This window comes from Vigna umbellata, chromosome 8, assembly GCF_029865625.1.
Source record: "Vigna umbellata cultivar VRB3 chromosome 8, Vumbellata_1.0, whole genome shotgun sequence".
Lineage (NCBI taxonomy): Eukaryota > Viridiplantae > Streptophyta > Magnoliopsida > Fabales > Fabaceae > Vigna > Vigna umbellata.
The window spans coordinates 7,488,295-7,512,225 of record NC_142172.1 but is presented as its reverse complement, the minus strand read 5'-3'; the positions used below and the strand labels follow the sequence as shown (position 1 = coordinate 7,512,225).

Below are 23,931 nucleotides of genomic sequence, written 5' to 3'. Positions count from 1 at the left end.
TGACATGATTAAACACAATAGAGTTTGATTGAGAATGTACTTTGGTTGAATTTATTGTGAATAATCTAGAAAGGTTTTGTATTTGATTGAGAATTTACTTTGGTTAAATGCATGATCGCCCTCGAATTAATTAAGAATGTACTTTAATTAATTTGAAACTTAAACAATAATCAATTGAACAATTATCCGTGAATAATCGATGATGAATCTATCTTGGAAAGGCAGTGAAATTATCCTATTTCATCGTAACTGTTTTTAAGTTTCTTATTTGTTCTTTAAACATTCTCCAAACATTACTTTTATCCATAAGCATTGCATAGCATTCGTAAGAGTCAGATATTCAAAAGCAATTCCGTGTTCGTTGGGAGACGACTCAGGGTTACTTTAGCCCTATCTACCTTCTTGAATACTACTTGGCAATACTGAAGTTGCCTTGAAAAGTAGTATTAATTTGATAGCTTCAACGACAGCCTATCACATATCATGCATCATAATACACTCTATTGAACTCAATATATACTCTGATACTAAAAATTGTATACATTTATACTGTTATACTGTGTTCAGCTGATATTATGAGCTCTGATTTAAATCAGTTATAAATCTCATTATTTTTCGTGATGTTTAAAGTGCTATACTGCATTATGATAGGGGAAGCATCACATTCTTCAAATGGTTTGTAAGAACTTCTTGATGTATCTCTTATAAATCTTCTTAATGCACTTTATTATCAAAGTTGCTTAAATTGTCATTTTTTTGCTAATGTCCAAAGGGGAGAAGTAACTAGAAAACAATTTCGTGTTGTGCATCATCAAAAAAAGGAGGAGATTGTTGATAGGAGGAGCTATGTAAAGTGAACCCATATATCACATATGAGTTTTTGATGATGACAACAAAATGTTTTATAGTTTCTTGTACATGGCAAAATTGTTGCTTGATTATATTTGTAATTGTGCTTTAACTATATGTGCTATGTATTTGTCAATCGGAGGTCTAGTTTGGGAGAAAACAGCCTCGCATCAGCAATTTTATTATGAAGAATATCATAAAATCTGCACTGGTATTTTCGTCGTTGTGAAGTGGTTCACCTTTGGATCGAGTTAATTTTGGACAATGGGTTCCAGACATATGGTTCTTCATTCGAATCGTTAGTCAGAGGTCTAGTTTGGGAGAAAATAACCTCGCATCTGCAACTCTTTTTGGAGAATTTTAATCTTCTTGGTTCTCATTTATAAGAATTATACTTAGTTAGTTTGGCTGAGTGAAAACCCTATTTGGTGTTTTTATTATAGACTCTTTTGTATCCTATCATTGGGCGTATAACATGTCAATGATTGGATCTGGATTATTCAGGTGATGTATTATATGTGTTTGAGTATGTTTACATGGGTATGTGATGCTTGAATGCATGTATGATGTGTTAACTATGTTTCCACGTGATCTAGGGTTGATGTATGTAAGTTTAAATGCTTGAATCATGGCTAGGATGTGTTTCGATTCAGAAATAATCGATTATCATTAGTTATAATTGATTATCTACATGTTGTTTTGAGTGTGGTTTCAGAAATAATCGATTATATTGAATGATAATCGATTAATACTTCATGGGTGATGTTCCTGGGTAAATTTCATTGAGACACTAGTGCAGAATTGGCTTTTAATGTCCCCCCATAGACGTCCGTCCACAAAAGCCCCAACGTATATAATTGACCGGTGGCATATTCGTAAATAAGTGAAACTCGAGACGTCCGTCCTTGGTCGAGTTGGACGTTTATAATATTATAGACGTCCGTGGGAGGGGGACGGACGTCTACTAGGCATCCTTTGTCACCCCTTAAACGTCCGTCCTGGGGTGAGACGGACATGTATAATATTATGAACGTCCGTCTGGGGGGGACGGACGTCTGGTAGGCTGAAGAAGTGAACGTTTCAGTCCCCATGGTCAGCCCTTAGAACGTCCGTCCTGGGGCGAGACGGACGTTTATAATATTATGAACGTCCGTCTAGGGGGGACGGACGTCTAGTAGGCTGAAGAAGTGAACGTTTTAGTCCCCATGGTCAGCCCTTAGAACGTCCGTCCTGGGGCGAGACGGACGTTTATAATATTATGAACGTCCGTCTGGGGGGGACGAACGTCTAGTAGGCTGAAGAAGTGAACGTTTCAGTCCCCATGGTCAGCCCTTAGAACGTCTGTCCTGGGGCGAGACAGACATTTATAATATTATAGACGTCCGTGGGAGGGGGGCGGATGTTCACTAGGCTGAACACTAAACGTTTCAACTCCCCATGTGTCAGCCACTTGAACGTCCGTCTTGGGAGGGCACAGACGTTTGTATTATTATAGACGTCCGTGGGAGGGGGGCAGACGTTCACTAGGCTGAACACTGAAAGTTTCAACTCCCCATGTGTCAGCCACTTGAACGTCCGTCCTGGGAGGGCGCGGACGTTTATATTATTATAGACGTCCGTGGGAGGGGGGGCGGACGTTCACTAGGCTGAACACTAAACGTTTCAACTCCCCATGTGTCAGCCACTTGAACGTCCGTCCTAGGAGGGCGCGGATGTTTATAATATTATAGACGTCCGTGGGAGGGGGGCGGACGTTCACTAGGCTGAACACTGAACGTTTCAACTCCCCATGTCAGCCACTTGAACGTCCGTTCTGGGAGGGCGCGGACGTCTATAACAGTATTAATATTGTAAACGCGAACCCGCGAGCAGTTACGCTCGTCTTCCCCCCGCGAACGCTGTCTGTTCCATTGATTTTCTAGATGCGTTTTCTCTTTTTTGGACCGTTTAAATTAACTTTCAATCCGATTACGTTGCTCTATGATGAAATACCTTTGATTTGAACCGATTAAAAATCGTTTTCGGTACGTTTTTTTGCAGTCTCTTGCGTGTTCTTGGGTGGATTCTTTGACTGTTTTTGGGCTACGTTTTATGCCGTTCCCTCCTCGATTTCCCTCCCTTTGACTGTTTTTGGGCTAAATTCTTAGGCCGTTTTGGCAGTGCACAAACGGACGTCCAACCCCCCAGCCCCTACCACTAACAATACAGCCAAGTAGACGTCAAGGGTCGAGGCGCCGGACGTCTATATGGACGTCTATATAGACGTCCGGCCTGACACAACGGACGTCTATATAAACATCCGGTCTAAAATAGCGGACATTTATATAGACGTCCGGCCTGACACAACGGACGTTTATATAAACGTCCGGCCTGGCACAACGGATGTCTACATAGACGTCACCCGCATAGACGTCCGTTGGAGGTCGGACGTCAAAAGGCCCACAGAACAGACGTCTATAGCCCATTCTGCACTAGTGAGATAATCGATTATCTTAAGTGATAATCGATTATCATAGTGCATTTTGGTGAAAATAGCGAGTTTGATGAAGAATGGATGTGAACCAAGCCTAAGGAGCTGTGGAACATGATGATAATTAGAGATTGAGGTTAATGGTTATGTTTAGGGTTAGTTTGACTTATGGTTGAGAGTAGAGCAAAAGTGAGTGTTGGGATGTACCTAAGTATGTAATTGATAAGCATGAGAGTGGAGGATAAGTCTACTTGTTGTACCTCGTAAATCCTAGTTCTTTTTGTGGATAGGTGCTTCCTTTTGCCTTGTGTGCATTGGAAGGAGATGATCAGTAAGGGAGGCTACAAATGTCCTATAGGGGAGGCTACAAGTGGGTTATAGGTGTTATTTTCGACATTCAACGTCCAATCCAAATCCGACAACTTATAGGGCGACGTCAATTTAACGTCGGATCCCTTTCCCTGGACGTCAATTTTTATGTCAGACCCCTCCTAAACAGACGTCCATTTTTTAAAAAAAATATAATTTGTTTTTATATTATTACCACACCTGAAATATAGAAAACAATTCCAGCACTAATAAAATTTAATATAATATGAGTTTCAAGCAATGGAGATTGGACACTCAATGTCGTCGTCGAGATCCGTCAACTCCTGCACAAAACTACATAATAAGCCAAAATTAATCGGTGCAAACAAATTTTAATCGGTGCAAACTAAAGTTAATCGGTGCAAAATAAATTAATTAAAAGAAAATCAATCAAACATACCTTGTAGCAGCAATGGTGAACACAAACGAAACGAAAACCCAAACGAAAACGCGAAAAATGTGAGGCTCGTGTTCTGAGTTTTTGGGGTTTAAAAGGGCATTTGACGTCAGCCTGTTCCACCACCAACGTCTATTTGCTAAAAACTCCATTTTGGCCCTACTTTTGGGGTATTTTCGCAGCTTATTGACGCCCGGGAAAGGGGATCCGATGTCTAATGTCTAAAAAGTAACCTTTCAATTCTAATTTTGTAGCTTGTGGTAGAGGATTTGACGCTTGGTATGGGGGACCGACGTCTGGTATGGGGGACCAACGTCTATGTCTTAAAAATATTAATACTGGTGCTTAAAATGAGGTATTTTCGAACATTTTTTACGTCTGTGGAGGATGAAGTCGATGTCTAATTCAAGTTAGACATCGAGCCCTCTAACCGACGTCTAAAGATAATAAAACAATGACTTTTGAGTTTTGTATGCAGACCATTTGACGTCTGACATTGGGAGAACCGACGTCTATACCTTATTTGAAGTCTGACCTTGGGGAATCAACGTTTATAATATCATTTTATTTACAAAACTGTCACCGGTCATTTTTTATGTTGGATTTTCTTTCGTTAAACGTCAAACGTGGGACGTAAAATGATATTTCTACAGTAGTGACAATCAGTGAGGTAGGGTATAAGAGTGAGATAGACTCTTTCCACTATGGTATTGTAGTATGGTGATGCTCATGGTGTTACTCATGACTAGAATAGTCATGATGGTGGTGTATCTACGAGGATTATCATGGTACTTAAGATGCTCCAGTTACATGTTATGTTGATAGCGGTGTTACTATAATGGTTATAATAAGTAGTTAGCATGGGTGTTAAAGAGTGGATAGACCAAGGGTCTATGTGTAAGATATTAGTGATGACATCAAGGGTTAAAGATCAAGGATCGATAATCGAAGTTCAAAAATTGGGGATCAAGGATCGAGTAATTCAATATGATTGAATTTTTTATGTTAGAGGATTAGAAATCTTATTGTCATTACTACTATGTATGGGGTGTTTGATTATGGTTGATATAATGAGTATGTATGTTTCTTGTTGTTATGATTGTTTTATTGGTAGTGTTGATAGGGGGAGTTAAACTTACCCTTTATATCTATATTTTTTATGATGAACAAGAGAATGGTTTTATAGTTTGTTGCACAACAAATGACATAACAATTACTTTATCTTTAAACAGATTGAATATATCATTTCTGGATGAAATAATCGGTTTAACATAGTATATAATTTGAAAGATTTCTCTAGATATCATTGTATGCTTAACAGGGGCAAACTGCTCTGTAGTAATCAATTATATTAGTTGTTTAATCAATTAAAATAGGAAGCAATGCCATTATGTGTTTTATATCTTTTTAGAATGGAAATTGGATTAAAAATTTACTTAAGTATAGGATTAATCGATTACATGAGTTGTATAATTGGTTAAATCAAGTTACTTTGTTTAAATCCATTACTTTTAATAGCATGAACTGTCATAACGGTCAAATGAATTTATAATTGGCTAGTATGATTATATAACCTATTACACATTTGGTATAATATGTTAAAACAGAAGCAAACTTGTTAAAACAAAAAGAAAAGCTTAACAGATTACATAAATTCCTTAATCGATTATATTGCGTCAAGATTTAGAAAATCATATATATATACGACTTGAGCTCTCTTTCAAAACGAAACAATTGCTATTACTTTCATAACTAATTGTTTCATTGAGTTTTGATTACAAGAGCGTTCAAGAAGTGATCTTGAAGAATCAAGGATCAAATTGGGTTACTTACACATCAAGATTCTTTTAAGAAAGTTGGTTGAACTGTTCTGATTTAATCTGCACCAAGAGGAGTGTGACTAAAAGGTCAGGATCATCATTGACATTTTGTTTTTGTCTACCTGTGCGTGTTGGCCAGGGGTTTTAAGAGCTATGAGTGTTCTCAAGTGTTGTAAGAGAGTGAGGCTATTCATCTCTTGTTTGCTATATTGATTTTGAGTAGTGAGAAGTGCATTGAGTGGGGTATCTCTGTATTTCTGTAAACTCAATCAATTTATAGTGGAATCCCTTCAACTCAGGTTGTTGAAGGAGGATTTGATGTAGGCTTGGGATTAACCGAACCAATATAGATTGTCTGTGTTGATCTTTCTCTTTACTCTTTCTCTTTTATTGTTGATTCATCTCTTCTTGTTTATTGATTTCAAGAATACCAAAGGTTTTACAAAGCTTTTGAAAAGATAAATTTTTTAAAGCATAATCCAATTCGTCCCCGCTCTTGGGTTGAGATATAAGGCATTTCTTTTCTAAGAGGTAGCTTACCCCATACATGTTTATGTTTGTGTTTGTGTTTGTGTTTTTGTGTTTGTGAGTAAAATTATTGGCAATGATCGTATAATGCATTATATGTGAGCAAATAATGTTACAGATGTTCGTGATTGACTCGAGAAAGGATGTGGAATAATCTTGGGATTCATTCAAAGCTATTTTGTATTACAAGTTAAGACAATATAATTGGAGTATTTCCTTGGTTATTTTATTACTTGAAATAATGTAATTGGATAAGGTTTTCTTTAAGTACGTTTTCACGCTATGATAAATTTTGAATTTTACCAATTTTTAATAACCCGTGATATCCCAAAAATCGAGGCGTTACAGTTTCTTTCTCCCATAGCTTTTTTTATGGAGAAAAAGTTTGACCCCATCCAGTAATCACACATTTTTAACTTCTTAGGTAGGCCATTGATATCCTATCCCAAACTTATCTAATCTCATATCCTAGTAGGGTGTTTATACCCTACCTCAAACTTATCTTATCATATACCCCTATTTTACTCAACTTTTACTTATTCTCCTTAAGTAGAGTGTGGAACAAGATATATTTTCTTTAAAAGGCTAATGGTAAAAGAAGCAAAAAATAATGTTAAAAAAGGTTTACAATTGGATTAGCAACATATGTCAAGGTTGATTATTTGGCTAAGTAGCTTTAATCACATAAATCAAAACCATTGCATTTATCTTTTCTAACCATATATGTAATTATATTAATAAGTATAAAGCGAAAATCAATTACATAGCAATAATTCTGTGCCTTACAACTCTCTACACACAAGCTCACAACAATCAAATATCCAAAATTTTGGTCATATTCTTACGTTGAATAAGGACCGACTAAATGCAAACATACTGAACTATCTCACAATCAATGTATGTCACAAGTTATCCTAACTATATGTACAATTATGTGACAAAAAAATTAATGCTCGAGAATATCTAACAGAGTTGATCATCCAAACATTCAATTCATATCATTAGATTCAAAGGCATAATTAGAACAAGTTTAGATACAAATTAATAATTAAGTAAGTTCAGACAAATTAAAATAATACCAAACAAGAAAATAATAAAGAAAAATAAAAGGTACAAAAAAACATAAATAAATAAAAAGAAAAATAAAAATAAAGTAAAACATACTTAGAAAAAAATTGTAGACAGTTGCTAGGTGAACAAAAATAAAATTTAAATAAAAAATAAACACATAAAAAAATCGAAAACATAGAAAATATTGTATTGTCTCCCAACAAGCACTTATGTAACATATTTTGCTCGACGCTCGTTATTATTATTACGATTGGTTTGTGCTTTTGTTGCACTCTTTCCCTACCTCACACCTATACAAAACAAGGAAATTTAATTTATATATATAAATTAAACTATACTTAAAAATAGAAGAAAAATATATAAATAATTTAAATTAAATTTTGTAAATAAAACACAATTAGGTAAGCAAAATGTTTGTTCCCGACGGAGTTGAAAACTTATTAGTGGATAAGTTCATATATTTCATTTTTCAAGTGGATAAGTTTATTTACTAAATTTAGGATAAAGAAAAGTATTGATTTTTTAACAAAAATAATTTTAAAGTTATAAAAAGCAATTTAAAATAATGAGATTAATTATATGATAAAGAATTCACAAATATGGAAGTTTATAATCCAATTTCATATGGAAAAACACCAAATAGTTCTAAAAGTTAATCAAGGGAATATTCTTTTCTAAAGAGGTAGAATGTGAGTGTTGCGTAATCAACTAGGTTTGTGAAGTCTTGTGTTTTTTTGTTGAAGAGAAAAGAGTTATCAACCTATGTCTAATAAGTTGTAATTCAGATAAGTTGCGTAAAGAAATAAAATACACTTAATATTATGGAGAACATTTACATTTAACGTATCTATTACTTGAAAAGAGATTTACAACAATTATTTTATTCTCAACTCTTCATAAAGAAGTTCTTTTTGAAGAAAAAAGAATGACATATTGTACAACTAGTAGAACAAAAGTCCATCACCATGTTAAATATGAAATATAAAACTGAATTTCAAGTCCGGAAAATTTAAAAACGAGAACATTGCATTATGAAAGCTATTTATTAAGAGTGAATCTTCCTACACCTCCCTCACCTCATCCTGCACCCCCAAATTTACCATTTTATCCTTCATTTAATAAAAAGTCAAAACCGTAATTAATAAATTAAATTTTTTTAATCCCCAACCATTCTTCTAACTTCCAACCACATTTACAAAAATATATCTTCTTTATACACCCTCAGTTAGGTGCACTGTTCATGTTCACTGTAGCATTCAAAAAATATATAAAGAATTCAAAAAAAATATCATGAATAATCTGCTTCAGGTATGCATGACATCATGAGCATTCACTGCATATTGACAATGAGAAGTTGCACGTTTTTATGATTTAGTTAATGCAAAACTAGGCCCTCTATATATATATATATATATATATACATATATATATACATATATATATATATATATATATATATATATATATATATGTATATATATATATATATATACACTGTACATAGGTTTGTTCAAATATGATAATCCAATGTAAAAAACTTGTTTTTCTTAAAGAGATATTAAGTATCATATTCAACAGAGCAATGAGTAATTTTATGAATGTGGACTTATTATGGTAAGCAGCATTTGAAAGAGCTCAACGATCCAATCATGGAAGGAGTTTTGGTGGAGATTGAGAACATGCTAGCTCGTGGTAGAATGGACCTACCAGTGAGTGTGTGCTTTGCGGCAGCAAGAGGTGATGACTTGTTGTTACATCAGTTGCTGAAACGAGGAATGGATCCAAACGAATCCGACAACAATCGAAGGACAGCTTTGGTGGGTGAATAGTTTTATAATTTTTGTTACCTTCTTTACATGGTTTTTATTTTCTATTTCTTCTAATCTATAGTGCTTATTTGTGCTTGCTAAATCAGCATATAGCAGCATCTCAAGGGAAAGTAAATCAGCATATAGCAGCATCTCAAGGGAAAGAAAACTGTGTTCTGCTTCTGTTAGATTATGGGGCGGATCCAACATTACATTACAACTTCCTTAAATTCTATTGCTTAAACCACATATTCAATTCAAATTCAAAGAAACACTGTCAAACAGATCACATATATTATCTATATTCAATTCAAAATGAAAAACGCTGCCGCATATCAAACTCCGGTTATACGTTTGCCGCAGATCGAACTGCGGCGTTCACCTTCAGTGCCGCACTTCCAAATGCGACGTGCACCTCCAGCGAGCCGCACTTCCAACTGCGGCTCTGATCCTTGCCGCACTTCCAACTGCGGCTCTGATCCTGCCGCACTTCCAAATGCGGCGTGCACCTCCAGCGAGCCGCACTTCCAACTGCGGCTCTGACCCTTGCCGCACTTCCAACTGCGGCTCTGATCCTTGCCGCACTTCCAACTGCGGCGTGCACCTCCAGCGAGCTCCGATCCGATCACGACCCACGAACCACAAACCCAACCAAGCACAGGAAACAAATATATGATGGAAGCTACTAACCTGGACGCCAGCGACGAACACGAGCAAAGCAGCGGATGCCAGAGACTGGACGCCAGGGACGAACTCGAGCAAACCAGCGGATGCAAGAGACAGAGGACGGAGAGAAAAAGAGGAAGGAAGGAGGGGGCGAGTGAGATGCGGCAGGAAGAAGATGAGTTAAATAAGGTTTCAAATTTTATTAATTTTTTTTTCTCTCTCCTCGTTGACTGGGAGGGCACATTTGGAATTATAACTTTTTTTGGAGGTGCAGGACGAGGGTGGTGAGGTGCAGGGAGAATGACTCATTTATTAAACCTTTTCTACCTAAGTCATAAATCAAAGTTTCTAGAAAAATATTTAAAAAATTTAATTTATATAATTCTCTACTAAACTCCACTTATATTTCTAACAATTACAAATTCATAACTAAATTAATAAGATTCAAATGCAATCATATTCTTATATTGAATATATTAAAATTAGTAACTCATACATTAAAATTCCAATCACATACAATTAAACCATATGTAAATGTATACTATAACTATATGTTCTGGTAATACCACCATCGAAAGAAGGCTAAATGTTAATATTATTTGAATTTTATTGATTTATTTATACTAATTTGTAGCAGATTATTAATTTCGACGTGCAGATTTCATGCTCCAAGCTTTCATGTTCTCTACAGTGATATGCTCGGTACCGTTGTTGAAGACAAACAAGTGAGCCTTTTTCTTTATGGCTAGTGTTGGATAAACCCTAGATAAGATGTTTGTTTTCCCTCCAACACCAAAACTTTCAACCACTGAGTGATCAATCTGTCATCAAAATTAAATATAAAACAATTAAGCATACACTACTGTTTCATTGAACTTCAGCTTCATGAATATATATAATAATACTATAAGGTATATATATCACATTTTATACATTTTTATAAAAATATAAAAACTTTTCATAATTTTTCTAATGTAAAATTAAAAAAATAGCTATAAATCATATGATTAACTTTATTAAATTATTATTATATTGACATATATTTTAATTTGAGTATAAAATATAAATAAATAAGCAGGATTGTTACTTTATTAATAACCGTTAATATCTATTTTATAGTATTAGAATATATTATTTTGATCCGGAAACAAAAATTTTCTGAGTACTAATCTCACTACCATATATAAATATATTCTTCACAATATATTAAAAGTCATTTAAGAAATTCTTAAGAAAAGTGGAATAATTTGTCTATAACAAAACTATTCGAATTTTAGTTTACATTTTTTATTTTTCACAAATTTATTTAAAGTTTAGTGAATATGTACTTTTAAAAGAAAATAAGAAAAATAAGTATTAATTTATTAAAGAAAAAAAGAAGAAGTCTCATATATAAAAACAAAATAAAAGCAAATATGGGGGAAGGAGATTAGCACTTACCAAACTTCTGAGAGAGAGTTTTTTATTGTGGGATAAATCAATATCCACAAAACCTGCAAATGATGGCTTGTAGAGTTCTCTCTTCAAGGAGGAACTGTGAAAGAAGTGAAAAATGAAGTTAATGAGAAAAGATGCAGAAAGCGATTTTGAAAAGACAAATTGGAATATAGTTGGGTAACCTTCTAGCATCAGAGCACATGAGAATGATATGCTTTTTTGGAGCTTTGAAAACTCTGAAGAACACAGGTGTGAACTCTTCCATTTTTTCAGAAGCCAATGTCAAAAGTCCAAATGGCCCAACCCCTCCTTCATTCCTTGAACCCTTTTCTTCACATACATTCTCTGCCGTCACCCACCTTGAATCAAATGCTTCTGCCTTCTCCAAGCTTGAGAATGAGAAGGTAATTTCCACATCAGCCTGCATTACAAAGCCTCATTTTCATGCCCTAATTATAATTAATGCTGAATTACTTCATGCATTAATTTCTAAATTTTCTTACCTGAGCTGCAGTGATCCCTGTCACTTTAACATACTCTCCCTTTTTCAGCTTTCGGTTGCTTAGTTCCACTTCTTTCTCTCTAAGACTGTTTAATTCCTCCACAGGCCATTGCACCAATTGTCTCCCATGAGAATCAAGCCAAACAGTTCTCGGAATTGACTGAAATTACAAACATTAGAACCAAGTTGAATAAAAAATAAATAAATAAATAAAATTAAATCATTATTATAAATACAAGAAAAAAAAAAATTGATAGCTTACTTGAATTCCTGCCCATCCTTTCTTAACATCATCTTCTTTGGAATCGGATTCATTTGCCCATGCCCACAAAACCCTTCTATTTTTGCTTGGGTCAAAGAATGATTTGGAAGCATAAAAATTTCCATAATCATATCTGAGACCACCCCAACCATCCTCTGAAGTGTTATCCGGAATATACTTATCACAGTTCCTCAAATACGTTCCGATTGTGTAGTACTCATACCTAGTTTTGTCAAGACTATTCTTAAGAACATGCTTAACACTCTTCCCAACCGTCGATAAGTCTAACCCATTTTTCCCTTTCAAAGAAACCGGGTAAAAATCCGGGCACTCCCACGTGCCCGTTGACGCAACCGAATGGATCGGGTGCTTCACCCTGATCCACTTCAGAAAATCCTTGCTCCTGTATGTGAAGGCCATGCCTCTATTTTTCCTACCGCCGCCGATCAATATCCTCCAGTGTCCATCCCTACTCCACCATGCAGTCGTGGGGTCACGGAACGCGCTGGCATTGATGGCGCCTTCTGCTTTGATGATTGGGTTAAAAGTTTTGGGCTTTACCCATTTTCTTAAAAACGGGTCTGATTTATTTTCGGGTACGGCGTATAATTGGACCTCGCTGCTGCGATTGTCAATGACTCCGGTGTAAAGGATCACCGGTCCTTTACCAGGGAGTACGGTGGCTGACCCGGACCAGCACCCGTATTTGTCAAACGGGTTGGATGGGTATAAAGCGGGTTCAAGTTCTTTCCAATTGATGAGATCCTTTGATACTGCGTGGCCCCATATAATGTTACCCCAAACTGCTCCTTTTGGGTTGTATTGGTAAAAGAGATGGTAGACTCCATTGTAGTACATGGGACCTGCCATGTTGTTCAAGGGACTTCATGTTTTGGTAAATATAACCAAGGATGTTTTGGTAAATATAATTAATGAAATGGATCTTTAGAAAAATTGTTATAAAAAGGATAACAACAAAATTAGAGAATAATTAATGCCTTATAATTAAGGACAAAAAAAAAAGTAAATTTGTACAATTTCTTGACAAGAAAAGTTGTACATACGAGAGAAAATACAATGGTTGGTTATGTTGTGAAAAGAAAAATACTTGTATGAAAACTAATTATAAAAAGAAATGATACCTAGTAATATATTATTAACATATTTTTTTATTGTTGGATGAAATTGATTATAAAATTTTCTAGATATTGCATTTTTAATGTAATTTTATCCAATACAAAATAATTTATTAATAAAAATATTGGAAACTGTATTTGTTAACTTTCTTTAATAACAATAACTCAATAAATGTTGATCAAAGACAGAGAGAAAATAGAAGGAAAAACTAATCAAAGTGAAAGAAAAACACACTCACCATTTGGATCTGTTTGTGGCGAAGATTGATAGAAGCAAGTGCACCAGATTGACACCATGAAAGAATCAGAAACAAAGAATATCAGCACTCCATTATAAAGAAAACAATGTTTTATGTCACAATGTTCACTTATTAAATAAACTCGATATTCAAAACATAAACCTACTTTTCTAACTTTATTTTTAAAGAACCGAATTCTTGGTTGCCTATAGACCGATAAACATTATTAGTTGATTACATTAATTAACAAGATACGTATCATTGTCTAATTGCATATGCGTTTCTAAGTTACAAAACTATTTTACATTCTTTTTTTCTGGAAGGTAAACTTTTTTACATTTTAAGATATGAGGCATTTTGCTAATTGATTTAGTTTAACTAATATATAATTAATGGAAAGGATGTTATCTTTTATGTTTAAAAGTAGAATAACCAGTTTATATTTTTATAAGTAATTATTGATGACTTTTACTATCCTTGCAAGTTAAGTTTGTTTACTAACGTGATATATATATTTTATGCTAAATCATGACTTATACCCCAATGAACATTAGTATTAAACCACTTAATTATTTTTGGAGCTTGCCAATACAATATAATACTTAGATTTTGGAAAAAAGAGAAAACGAAAACTAATTGTTAATATAGCTTTTAATTAGTATTCTTTTCATAAATGATATAAGATCATTTTTTGTTTCTGATTTTTAAAAATCGTAGACACAATAATGCAAAAAAATAAACCATTTAAAGCAAAAAAAAAAAAAACTATAGAAAAAAATAAGTTGGTACTTTTACGATTGTTTTTATATTAGAAAATATTTTGTTAAGCCAATTAAGTCTTTAAGATCAGAAAATATTTGTATAGAATAAACTAATGTCAAATACATTTTAATTCATAACATAAGTAGGAACATGATAGAAAAAAAAAGAATTAAAACGTAGATGAATAAGAAAAATAATTTATGTTAGAGGATAATAAATTGTTAACATGATATATGTTTTTCACTGAGATAAGATAAGACACTGCATCTGCATGTGAGCATGTTAATTTGTATCCATTTTCATCAATATGAGAACACAGCAAAGCAGTATGTAATCCTAAATGCTAAGAATGAGGTAATATTAAAAATGACCAAGTTATGTTTATGAAACAAATTATGAAACTTTCAGAGACACATGCTGTTATTTTCCATTTTAATAAAAAATGAGTCGTTCATATCTGTGTTAGTGGTCCATCACAAAAAAGATGGGATAGGCCTCCATTTCTAATCACTTTTTTAGAAAGTCAATACTTATATACAGATATTTTAAGTATTTTTTTTACACTGTTCTTCAATTAACTGAAATAGGGTTTTATTTCATTAATTTGTATAATAATATGTATCAAATTATTGTGTAAACAAGTAAGGTGAAGCTTCAAATTCTGAATAGAAGTTTTCACTATTTTGGAACATAGGCCACTCTCGAATCTTACTGTTATTGGGTTTATGATGGTGAGAAGTTGATTTCATATTATAGCACAAAAGTGTAAGAGATAGAAAAAGGTGAAATATGCACTAAATGCATGCAACATACATAACCATTTTCGTGCTCTTAAAAATGGCATGCATCTTTGTAATGAAAAAGGAAACCCCACAGTAACCCTTAACTTTTTTTTCAGTTTTGGCATAAATATATTCAAGCACCTAAGTAGGTGCAGAAAAGTTTAATACCATATCAATGTTACTATCTTCGTTTTTCCAACAAAGTCTGACATTCTATGCCACTACAGAACCATTCCATGTAACAGAGTCTTTCAGATACTCAAATCTACACTACATCGCACTAAAGCACCAGTAGTTAGCTTGATGCATGTGACTGTGTTCTGCAAAAGAGTTACTCTTTCATGACTGTAGAATCAACTAGAATGGCATGCAAAAAGGCACTAAAACACTTGTTTGTTAGGTTCATATATTTTAATACAAATAATTTCTTTTCTAAGTTTCTAAACAAAGAAACATGCTCTTATACGCCTTCCCAGTTATATTTGTCCCAAGGTAGTCAAGATAAAGTACTGAGGAATCTCACATCTCTGTAAATTTTTAGTTTACAAAGAAAAATAATAAAACTTATATATATATATATATATATATCTATATATATTTATTTATTTATTGTTGGTGATGTTGCGTTAATACATATAAATACAAATTCATAATATATAAAGTAGATGCAAATGTTATATATTAATTTTATAAGATTGAGACAAATTTAAAGTCTGGTTCTTAATTCGATGATTACGAGATTTGAATTTTCTGTTGTCACATGGTCGGAACTTCAAAGGAAATGAATCAATGTGATGTTTTTAGGATTGAGCTGAACACTGATTCCAATAATAGAATTATGTTGACGTTATTCGTTAGGTATAGTAGATAATACTAATAATGAATGACAAGGTAGATTAAATTCAATGAATGATAGGCTGAAGTGAGTCAACACTTGTCATCCAACCCTCCTTTCTTTAAAAACTAAAATATATATATATACTTTTTATCTTTTGGAATTTATATGTATGATTCTTATTATGTAATCTTTTTATATTTGCAGTATACATAATATATATATATATATAAAAGTCAGTTTATGTTACAAAAAGAACTTTTTAATGCAAATTAGAAACTATGTATTGGAACGAAGTATATAGTTTAGATATTAATATACTTTAGATGGTTGAAGTAAATTTGTGAAGTTAAATTAATTTATTAAAATAAAATTTTGAATTGTTTTTTTATTGCAGTGTAAGTGTAATGAATAAGAAAGTGTAAAGTTTACCGTTGATCCAGTTCCTACGAGGTTGAAAATGGTATGCAGTTCTGTGAAGTTTGGTCACAGAAGGCACTGAAATGGATTGGAGATCAGGATATATGCTGTGGAACGCTTCAACGCCATCGTTAGATATCACAAAAAAGGACGAAATTAATATAATGGTGACACAAATAGGGAGAGCCATTAGAATGACCTACAAACGATGTGTGAAGAGGAAACGGTAGATTGTGAAGGGCAGAGGTACCTATTGCTGTTATTTATAGAGTGAAAAAGGTAAAGGTTGATAAGATTAGGTCATGTAAACACTTTGATACTGACACGTTTCATTTCGTATCACTCAAATTAAAATTTTTTAGTTTGAATAAATATGATTACAAATTGGGACAATAGTATTTGGATACTTAACAATTTTTCACATTTGACATTATTTTTATATCTTTTACTTCTTTTATAAATATAAAAATTTACTTTTAAATGACTATTTAGCTTTAAAAATAGATTATCAAATGATTCACCTGGACGTCAAAAAATATTTTTTTTTATCAAGTTTAAATTTTATAAAACAGTATGAGTTTAAATTCAGCTATTGATCAATAAATATATAAATATATAAATATAATAATAATAATAATAATTAAATGTGTTAGGGTTATTATATTATTAGTCAATGTATTAAAGTTATCTAATTAATCATACTATGACTATATGCCATGAAATATTAATTTTGAAAGTATTAAAGTGATATAATTAATTATATTATGGTTATATGCCATGAAATATTGTCACGCCCCATTAATTATTCTGCTTAGTCACCTCTCTGCTTCCATTAAAGCACCATGCCACGCAACTCAATGCATTAAAAATCCACTTTGAACGAGCCCTGCATGCACGCCACTTGTCAATTTGGAAACTTCTGAAGTCAGTAGTGGGGTGCAGGTGTCGTCTAGAGGGACGCTCGTCCGTCTGACAGTGGGATTTGAACAAAAGTAACTTTCTGGAAAATCTCCCACTCTCTACGCGCACCTTCTCCCTTTCCAAACTCAGACTTTTCCTTTTCTCCTCCATCTCTCTAGAACTCTGATCTTTCTCTCTTCTGCAACTCACCATTCTCTACTCCGTTCACGTTTCAGCACCGTGAGAACGACCACTACGACGTGAGCTTCATTTTGGACCAAACCATTTCCAGTTCTGGTAAGTTTCTTTGGGCGATCGTTTCTGGATTTACTACAAAACCTGATCCAGCTGCATGCATGGGTGTAAACTCAATTCTTCCATTTTCGTTTTGATAAATTTTAGTTGAAGAGTTTAAGAGGAACCTTGAGAATAGAAAGCCACCTTTGGACGAGTAGAAACAACTCACTTTTAGGACGTTCACTACAATCCGGGTAAGGGAAGCTTATTAAATTTAATTTTTAGTTATACTGTGTTGTATGAATGTTCTGTGAATTATACTGTGTTGGATGAATGTTCTGTGAATTATATTAAGTATGATCTATGATATTTGATTTTTGTATATGATTATGAGGATGAGATGATGCATGATGAGTAGGAAATGTTCAATTGTATGATTAAACTGAAATATGAAATAGATGATAAGATGAGTATTTGAAAGTATATGATGAGAAATGTGTAATTCAAATGAAACTGTGATTTTGAATTCTCTTATGATATTGAACGTTCGTCATCGAACAGTCTTTGACCGTTCGGTGTTATTACCAAATTCAATTGTAAAGGAATTCTTTCATTTGGAAAGAATTCTATTTGAGGACGAACGCCCTCTTGTATTAGAGCTACGATTGAGCGATCGGCCGAACGTAGATATCCTGAGTATTTTGTGAGAATTGAGAAACCTATAAAAGTAACTTTTAACTCTTAGTCATTTTGCGACGCTCGTCCCAAAGCGTACGTTATAAGTAGCGCTCGGTCTTATACCGAACGCCAGTTCTTTCCGTAATTACCAAATGATTAGAAATAACGTTCGTCATGAACTTTCATAACGTTCGTCCAAAACTTAAAATAGCGTTCGTTCTAAATTTCAGTAAATTCGCGTACCGCGTTCGGTCATTAACTGACAGTCGGTTTATTCTAACTAAATTGTACTTAGTACATTTAGTACTCGTCTTTTGTATCTCCATCCAGTTGGATTTGACTCTGAATATTGGTACTTAATTTATTCTAAATATGAATCGAATCGTTCTAAGAGTCAGGTCATATAACTGATTCAAATGATAATGACGTTCGTCATGAAAAATGTGTCAGCTTTATTCTTTTTGAAAAGAGGAATTCTCGGTCTCGCTCTCGACGTTCGTCCTCGTTATGAAGGGGAGTGAACGTTCGTCTTTTTATGCAAGTGGAATATAGAATGAAAATGTACTTAAGAGGAAGAATTAAGATGTGCGAACACCATGAGAAATGAAATTGTGATTGTTGGTTTTGAACGAGCGTTCCAGGGAGGAACGACTCTTGAATGGAAATTGAGATTTGTAAGTATGAACGTGGTAAGCTTAGATGGTGGTTCATCCTGATATTCCGTGAGTGCTCGTTCTCAAGTAGAGAGGAGTATGTCATGCGTGGGAATGGCAGGAGGTCTAGTCCATAACTGTAACTTGGACAGAACAGACTAACCTCAGGTGGCTACTGATGAGCATTCCAGTTACCCCACCTGAGTGCACGGACGCCTTAGCTACACAGGATTCATACAGTCCGGACGGTCGGTCTAGTATCAGGATTTGGATGGAATTATTGTATGAATTGAATGTATACTTTTGTGAATTTACTTGCTGTATTTGATAAGTATGAAATTTATGTTTGATTTGAATTAAATTCAATAAGCTTACCCTTGCATTTCCATTGTGTTGTCTGTCTATGTATATCCGTCTTGTCAAATGCAATGATCATCAGTGTGGATGTGAGCAGATGGAGATGCTTCTCTGGAGCAAGCGCTTGAAGAAGAAGTCTTAGTTGAAGAAAATCTAGTAGACGTGGAAGTGAAGGCCGAACAGTGAAGGCGTTCGGTTTTTAGTTAGTTTTAGTTATTAGAGCTAGTGGCTGTGAGCGAGCGCTCTTTTATTGATTGTAAATATTAGGACGTTCGGTCATTGTTTTGTAAACCGTTCGTCCTTATGTTTTCGTGAACGCTCGTTATTTTGTGTGTATATGTAAGGCCGTTCGGCCATTTTTGCACACTGCTCTATTTAATTGTAAAACTGTTTTATCATATTAATACATGTTAATATTCTATTATATAGTTGCTGACTGTATAATTTTGGGATGTTACAAATATTAATTTTGAAGAAATTATAAATAATATTTTAATTTGTTAAGGAATCAAATTACAAATATTATAAAAATTAAGAAAAAGTAATTGATAGAGATTCCATAAAGGAATTATGGTCTCTTCCTGTAAGCACATACAATTATTCATGTTTTTTTCTCTTCGTCTTCATCAAGAGAAAAAATCAACAGGAAACCTAAAGAATTTTAAAGTTGGAAGATAAAATACCTTTGGCTTACATTATTTTCAATGATCAAATGAGTTACATTTTCATTTATTATTCTATAAAGTATTGAAAATTACTCAATGAATAAAGGGTTTACTACTTAATGACATTGTTATAATTATAGTCACAATCTAATCACATATAATATTGTTAATATTGTTGGAGTGATTTTGTCACTAGTACAAAAATAATAATAAGTTTTTAACGCACCTAATAGAATTTAGTTTTGACAAAAGCGAACAATAAAAAGACACGGTAGCATTTTTGCAAACTTGTAAGCCTTAGATATGAAAAAAATTGAAGTCATATATCCCTTTTGGCATCGATTAAAAAACAACTAAAGCCTAAAATTGGGTCACATTTGGACAAATTTAAACTTTTCACTTTAGTACACATAAGTCACACTACTACAATAAACAGAAACGACATCGGTTGTTTATGTTTATAGGCATCGGTTCTACAACCGAGGTATATCTGGACGAGGTAAAAAGGTTAAACTTTATGCCTCGGTTATAGACCGGGATAAAATGAGACAGGAATATGCCTCGGTTCTTAAATAACCGAGGCAGTAGAGTGTATTTTTTTTTTCATTATTCAGACTCTCGTTCACGGTTTGGTTCATTCATTCTCGGTTCATTCATTCTCTGAAGCCAAACAAACCCAATAATTCTCCCAAAATTTCTTCCAATTTCAGCTCCCAAACCAATTTCAGCTCCCAAACCAATTTCAGCAACACAGTGTCATTCTCCCAAAATTTCTTCCAATTTCAGCTCCTAAACCAATTTCAGCAACATAGTGTTCAAAGCCAGAAAAGCAAAATGCATCTCACAAATGGCGGTCCATACTCAATCAGCAACACAGTGTCATCAATGTCCAAAACCAGAGAAGCAAAATGCATGTGACAAAGCATAGGGCATACCCAAATTTCTTCCTTTTCGGTGAAACAGAGCCAGAAGCATCTCCCCCACAGATCTGCCACAGACCATGCAGTTCCGACTACCACCAACGGCGTGATTCAGCTTCGTCGCGCCACCTCAACCGTCGACAGAAGCATCTCCGACCACCACCATCTCCCCCACAGATCTGCCCTCCAACAGCCAGATCTGCCCTCCGACAGCCAGATCTCCTTTCGTCGCGCCCAGATCTGCCCGTCGCTCCCTCTATGAGCGCAACTCTGCCCACCGTCACCTCCCTTCGTCACCGCTACGTCCTCGCCGTCGCGTCCTCGCCGCCACCGCGTTCTCGCTGTTTCCTCGCGTCCACCGTCGTCGAACGTCGTAGGAGAAGAGGAAGAGAAGAAGAGGTCGTTGCAGGAGAAGAGAAGAGCGTCCTTGCCACAGCCGCGTCCTCGCCGCCACCGCCGCGTCCTCGCTGCGTCCACCGTCGTCGCACGTTGCAGGAGAAGAGGAAGAGAAGAAGAGGTGGTATCGCAGGAGAAGAGAAGAGAAGAGGAAGAGAAGAGGGGAAGAGGAGGAGAATTTTCGGGAAAAACTTTTCTGGCTCTGGATATAAGGCGCGCACACAGTAGAAGCCCAATATGCCTCGGTTCTATCTTCCAACCGAGGTAGTATCTTTGATATGCGAGGATTAGGCTTCGGTTCACTCTCGCAACCGAATCAGTATCTTCTTTAGACACCGGTTGCTTAACAACCGGGGCATATAATGTTTTTAAAATTACGAGACTGCCACCGCCTTTTGATATACCTCGGTTCCATAAAAACCGAGTCATAATGTCCGAGTTTAAAACGTCGTTTTTTTACTAGTGTCAGGACCTATGGTCTCTGTTGTTCAACGAACTGATGTCATAAGGTCTTCACATTCCCTATGTAGAGAGATTATGTCAGAATTTTCGGATTCTGAATAGGTCTATGACCTCGGTTATTCATAAAATCGATGTCATTGAGTTTTGACATTCCCCCTATAAAGAGATTATGTTAGATTTTTGAGATTTTGAACAAGTCTATGACCTTGGTTCTTTACATAACTTCCACCATAGGTTCTTGACTTTACATCCAACAAAAGGAGTTTTCAGATTGTTCAGATTCTGAAGGGATACTATAGTCTCGGTTGTTTAGAGAACTGGTGTCATAGACCCGTTTTACTTTGATTTTACAAAGAACTGAGACCAAAGGTGTTAGCCAAAAGTCACATTTGGCTCCAAAACTTTTATTTTTAAAATTTTTCATTGAACTTTTAACATCGGTTCTTAGTAGAACCGAGGCCATAGACTGGATATTGCTTCGGTTATAAAAATAACTCAGACAGTATGTCTTCGTAGTGGTAAAAAAAGTGCAAATTTACATAATCCTTTACAGTTTCTTTTCGTGTATCTCGTTGCTCTTGAACCCTCCTTTCTCCTATTACTGCTTCATTACCTCTTTAACGTGTTTATTGCCTCCTTCATCGTCGTCGTCGCCTTCATTGACGTTGTCTTGATTTCATGGTCATTGTCTTCTTCGTCGTGGTCTTTCATTTATAGGTTCAAGTTTCCCTACTATGAGCTTTGGTTTCTTTGTTCCTTACCTTTTTTGGGGCATTTTTGAGTTATTTTTGGTTGTGGAGACTAATAAGTCCTTTGTATTAAATTATATTGTTGTATTAAATTAGCATTAGTTTCCCGTTTGAGATGCAATACAAAAATTATGTTGTGACTTCAAGTTCGATGAAGAAATGTATGTTTTAAAAATTAATATAAGAGGAGAGTTTAATTCACTAGTACAAAAATATCGTATAATGTTGTTTTTTTTTGGCCTTTCACGTCACATTCGAGGTCGACGTCATATCGAGAGATGTTAAATTGACTTCGAATTTCGTTAATCAAATTGACATCGAATTTTGTTAATATTCGACGTTAAGCAATTTTTTTGTTTTTTTTAATTAATTGTGATCCTTTTTTACAACTCTACGAGACCTGAAAAGTAGAAAAACAACAAATTTCAGTTTTTGGTATTTTATAAAGCATGAATTATGAACGTATAGTATAATATCATAACAAACAACACAAAATTTCAATCAAACAACAACAACAACAACAAACAAGTTCAACAAATAAGTTCTTCAAAACGAAAACGAAAACAAAAACTAACCTTCAAAAGGTGGGTTCGTCGAAATAAAGTGTTTTCACCAGTGAGAGAGAAAGCAGAATGCGCCTATGAAGGACAAGAACTCGAAACTAATCGGTTAAAACAAATGAAAATTATACATAAAGTAGTTAATTAACATGCATTTGTATCAAATGAAAGAAAGATCACATGTGATGGTCGTCAAACTTCGTTCGAGAAAAGTTTGAGAAGAGAAGAGGGTCTCGCGCGCTAAGATAAAGTGAATGAATTTTCAATCTCCCACTCAAATTAAAAAGGGGACACTTTTGGCTGACAAATAATACGTCGAAGCTCCTACAAAATTTGATGTATTATATATGGTTTAAAAGAAAAAGGAAAAAAGAATAAAGAGGGGTTATTTTTTGGCTTCTGGCTGATAAATAATACGCCGAAGCCCTTACAGAATTCGACGTATGCTTTGATATTGATTAATGTTGAGATGTTGCACAAAATGCTGATATACAAGGGTTGTTCATAAACTGTGTGAACAAATGCATGATGTTATGATTGTGATTATGATGCTAAGCAGGATGTGTATTTGGTGTATGTGGAACATTGAATTAGCTTATATGTGAGGTTTTGAACTCCAGAGTAGTTGTTGTGCCTGGAGGATACTTCTAGAGGAATAGGAATGATGTGCCTATTCATATTAGGATATCTCATTTGACTCCTCTTGCAAAATACTGGATGACATTCACTCATGCCAATGTTCAGCCGTGTTCTCATGTTTCTGATATCACTGTCAGTAGGGCCATTTTCCTTTATTGTGTGCTTAAAGGATTGAATATCAATATTGGGCAGGTCATAGCAAATGAGATTCAGACTTGTGCCAGTTCTATGAATAGCAAAGCACCGCTAGGGCATCCATCTTTGATAACACATCTTTGTGAGTTAGCTGTGGTAAATACTTCCACACCGCCGATGAAGCGACCAAGGAAGGAGATTGACTCTTCTTACTATACCCAGTATTG

The 23,931-nt window shown here is 34.6% G+C and overlaps 1 protein-coding gene across 1 annotated transcript; it reads right to left on the bottom strand.

The window, feature by feature from the left end:
* Window positions 1-10,412: 10,412 nt before the first annotated feature.
* LOC124830982 (beta-fructofuranosidase, insoluble isoenzyme 1-like) lies at window positions 10,413-16,572 on the bottom strand. The gene is made up of 7 exons (XM_047304866.2): window positions 16,366-16,572; window positions 13,555-13,563; window positions 12,180-13,042; window positions 11,919-12,077; window positions 11,598-11,836; window positions 11,419-11,512; window positions 10,413-10,799 (listed from the first exon to the last, which is right to left on the bottom strand). Exons 1-7 carry the CDS (start codon window positions 16,541-16,543, stop codon window positions 10,620-10,622), a joined length of 1,722 nt encoding a protein of 573 aa, XP_047160822.1. The 5' UTR covers window positions 16,544-16,572; the 3' UTR covers window positions 10,413-10,619.
* Window positions 16,573-23,931: the final 7,359 nt, after the last annotated feature.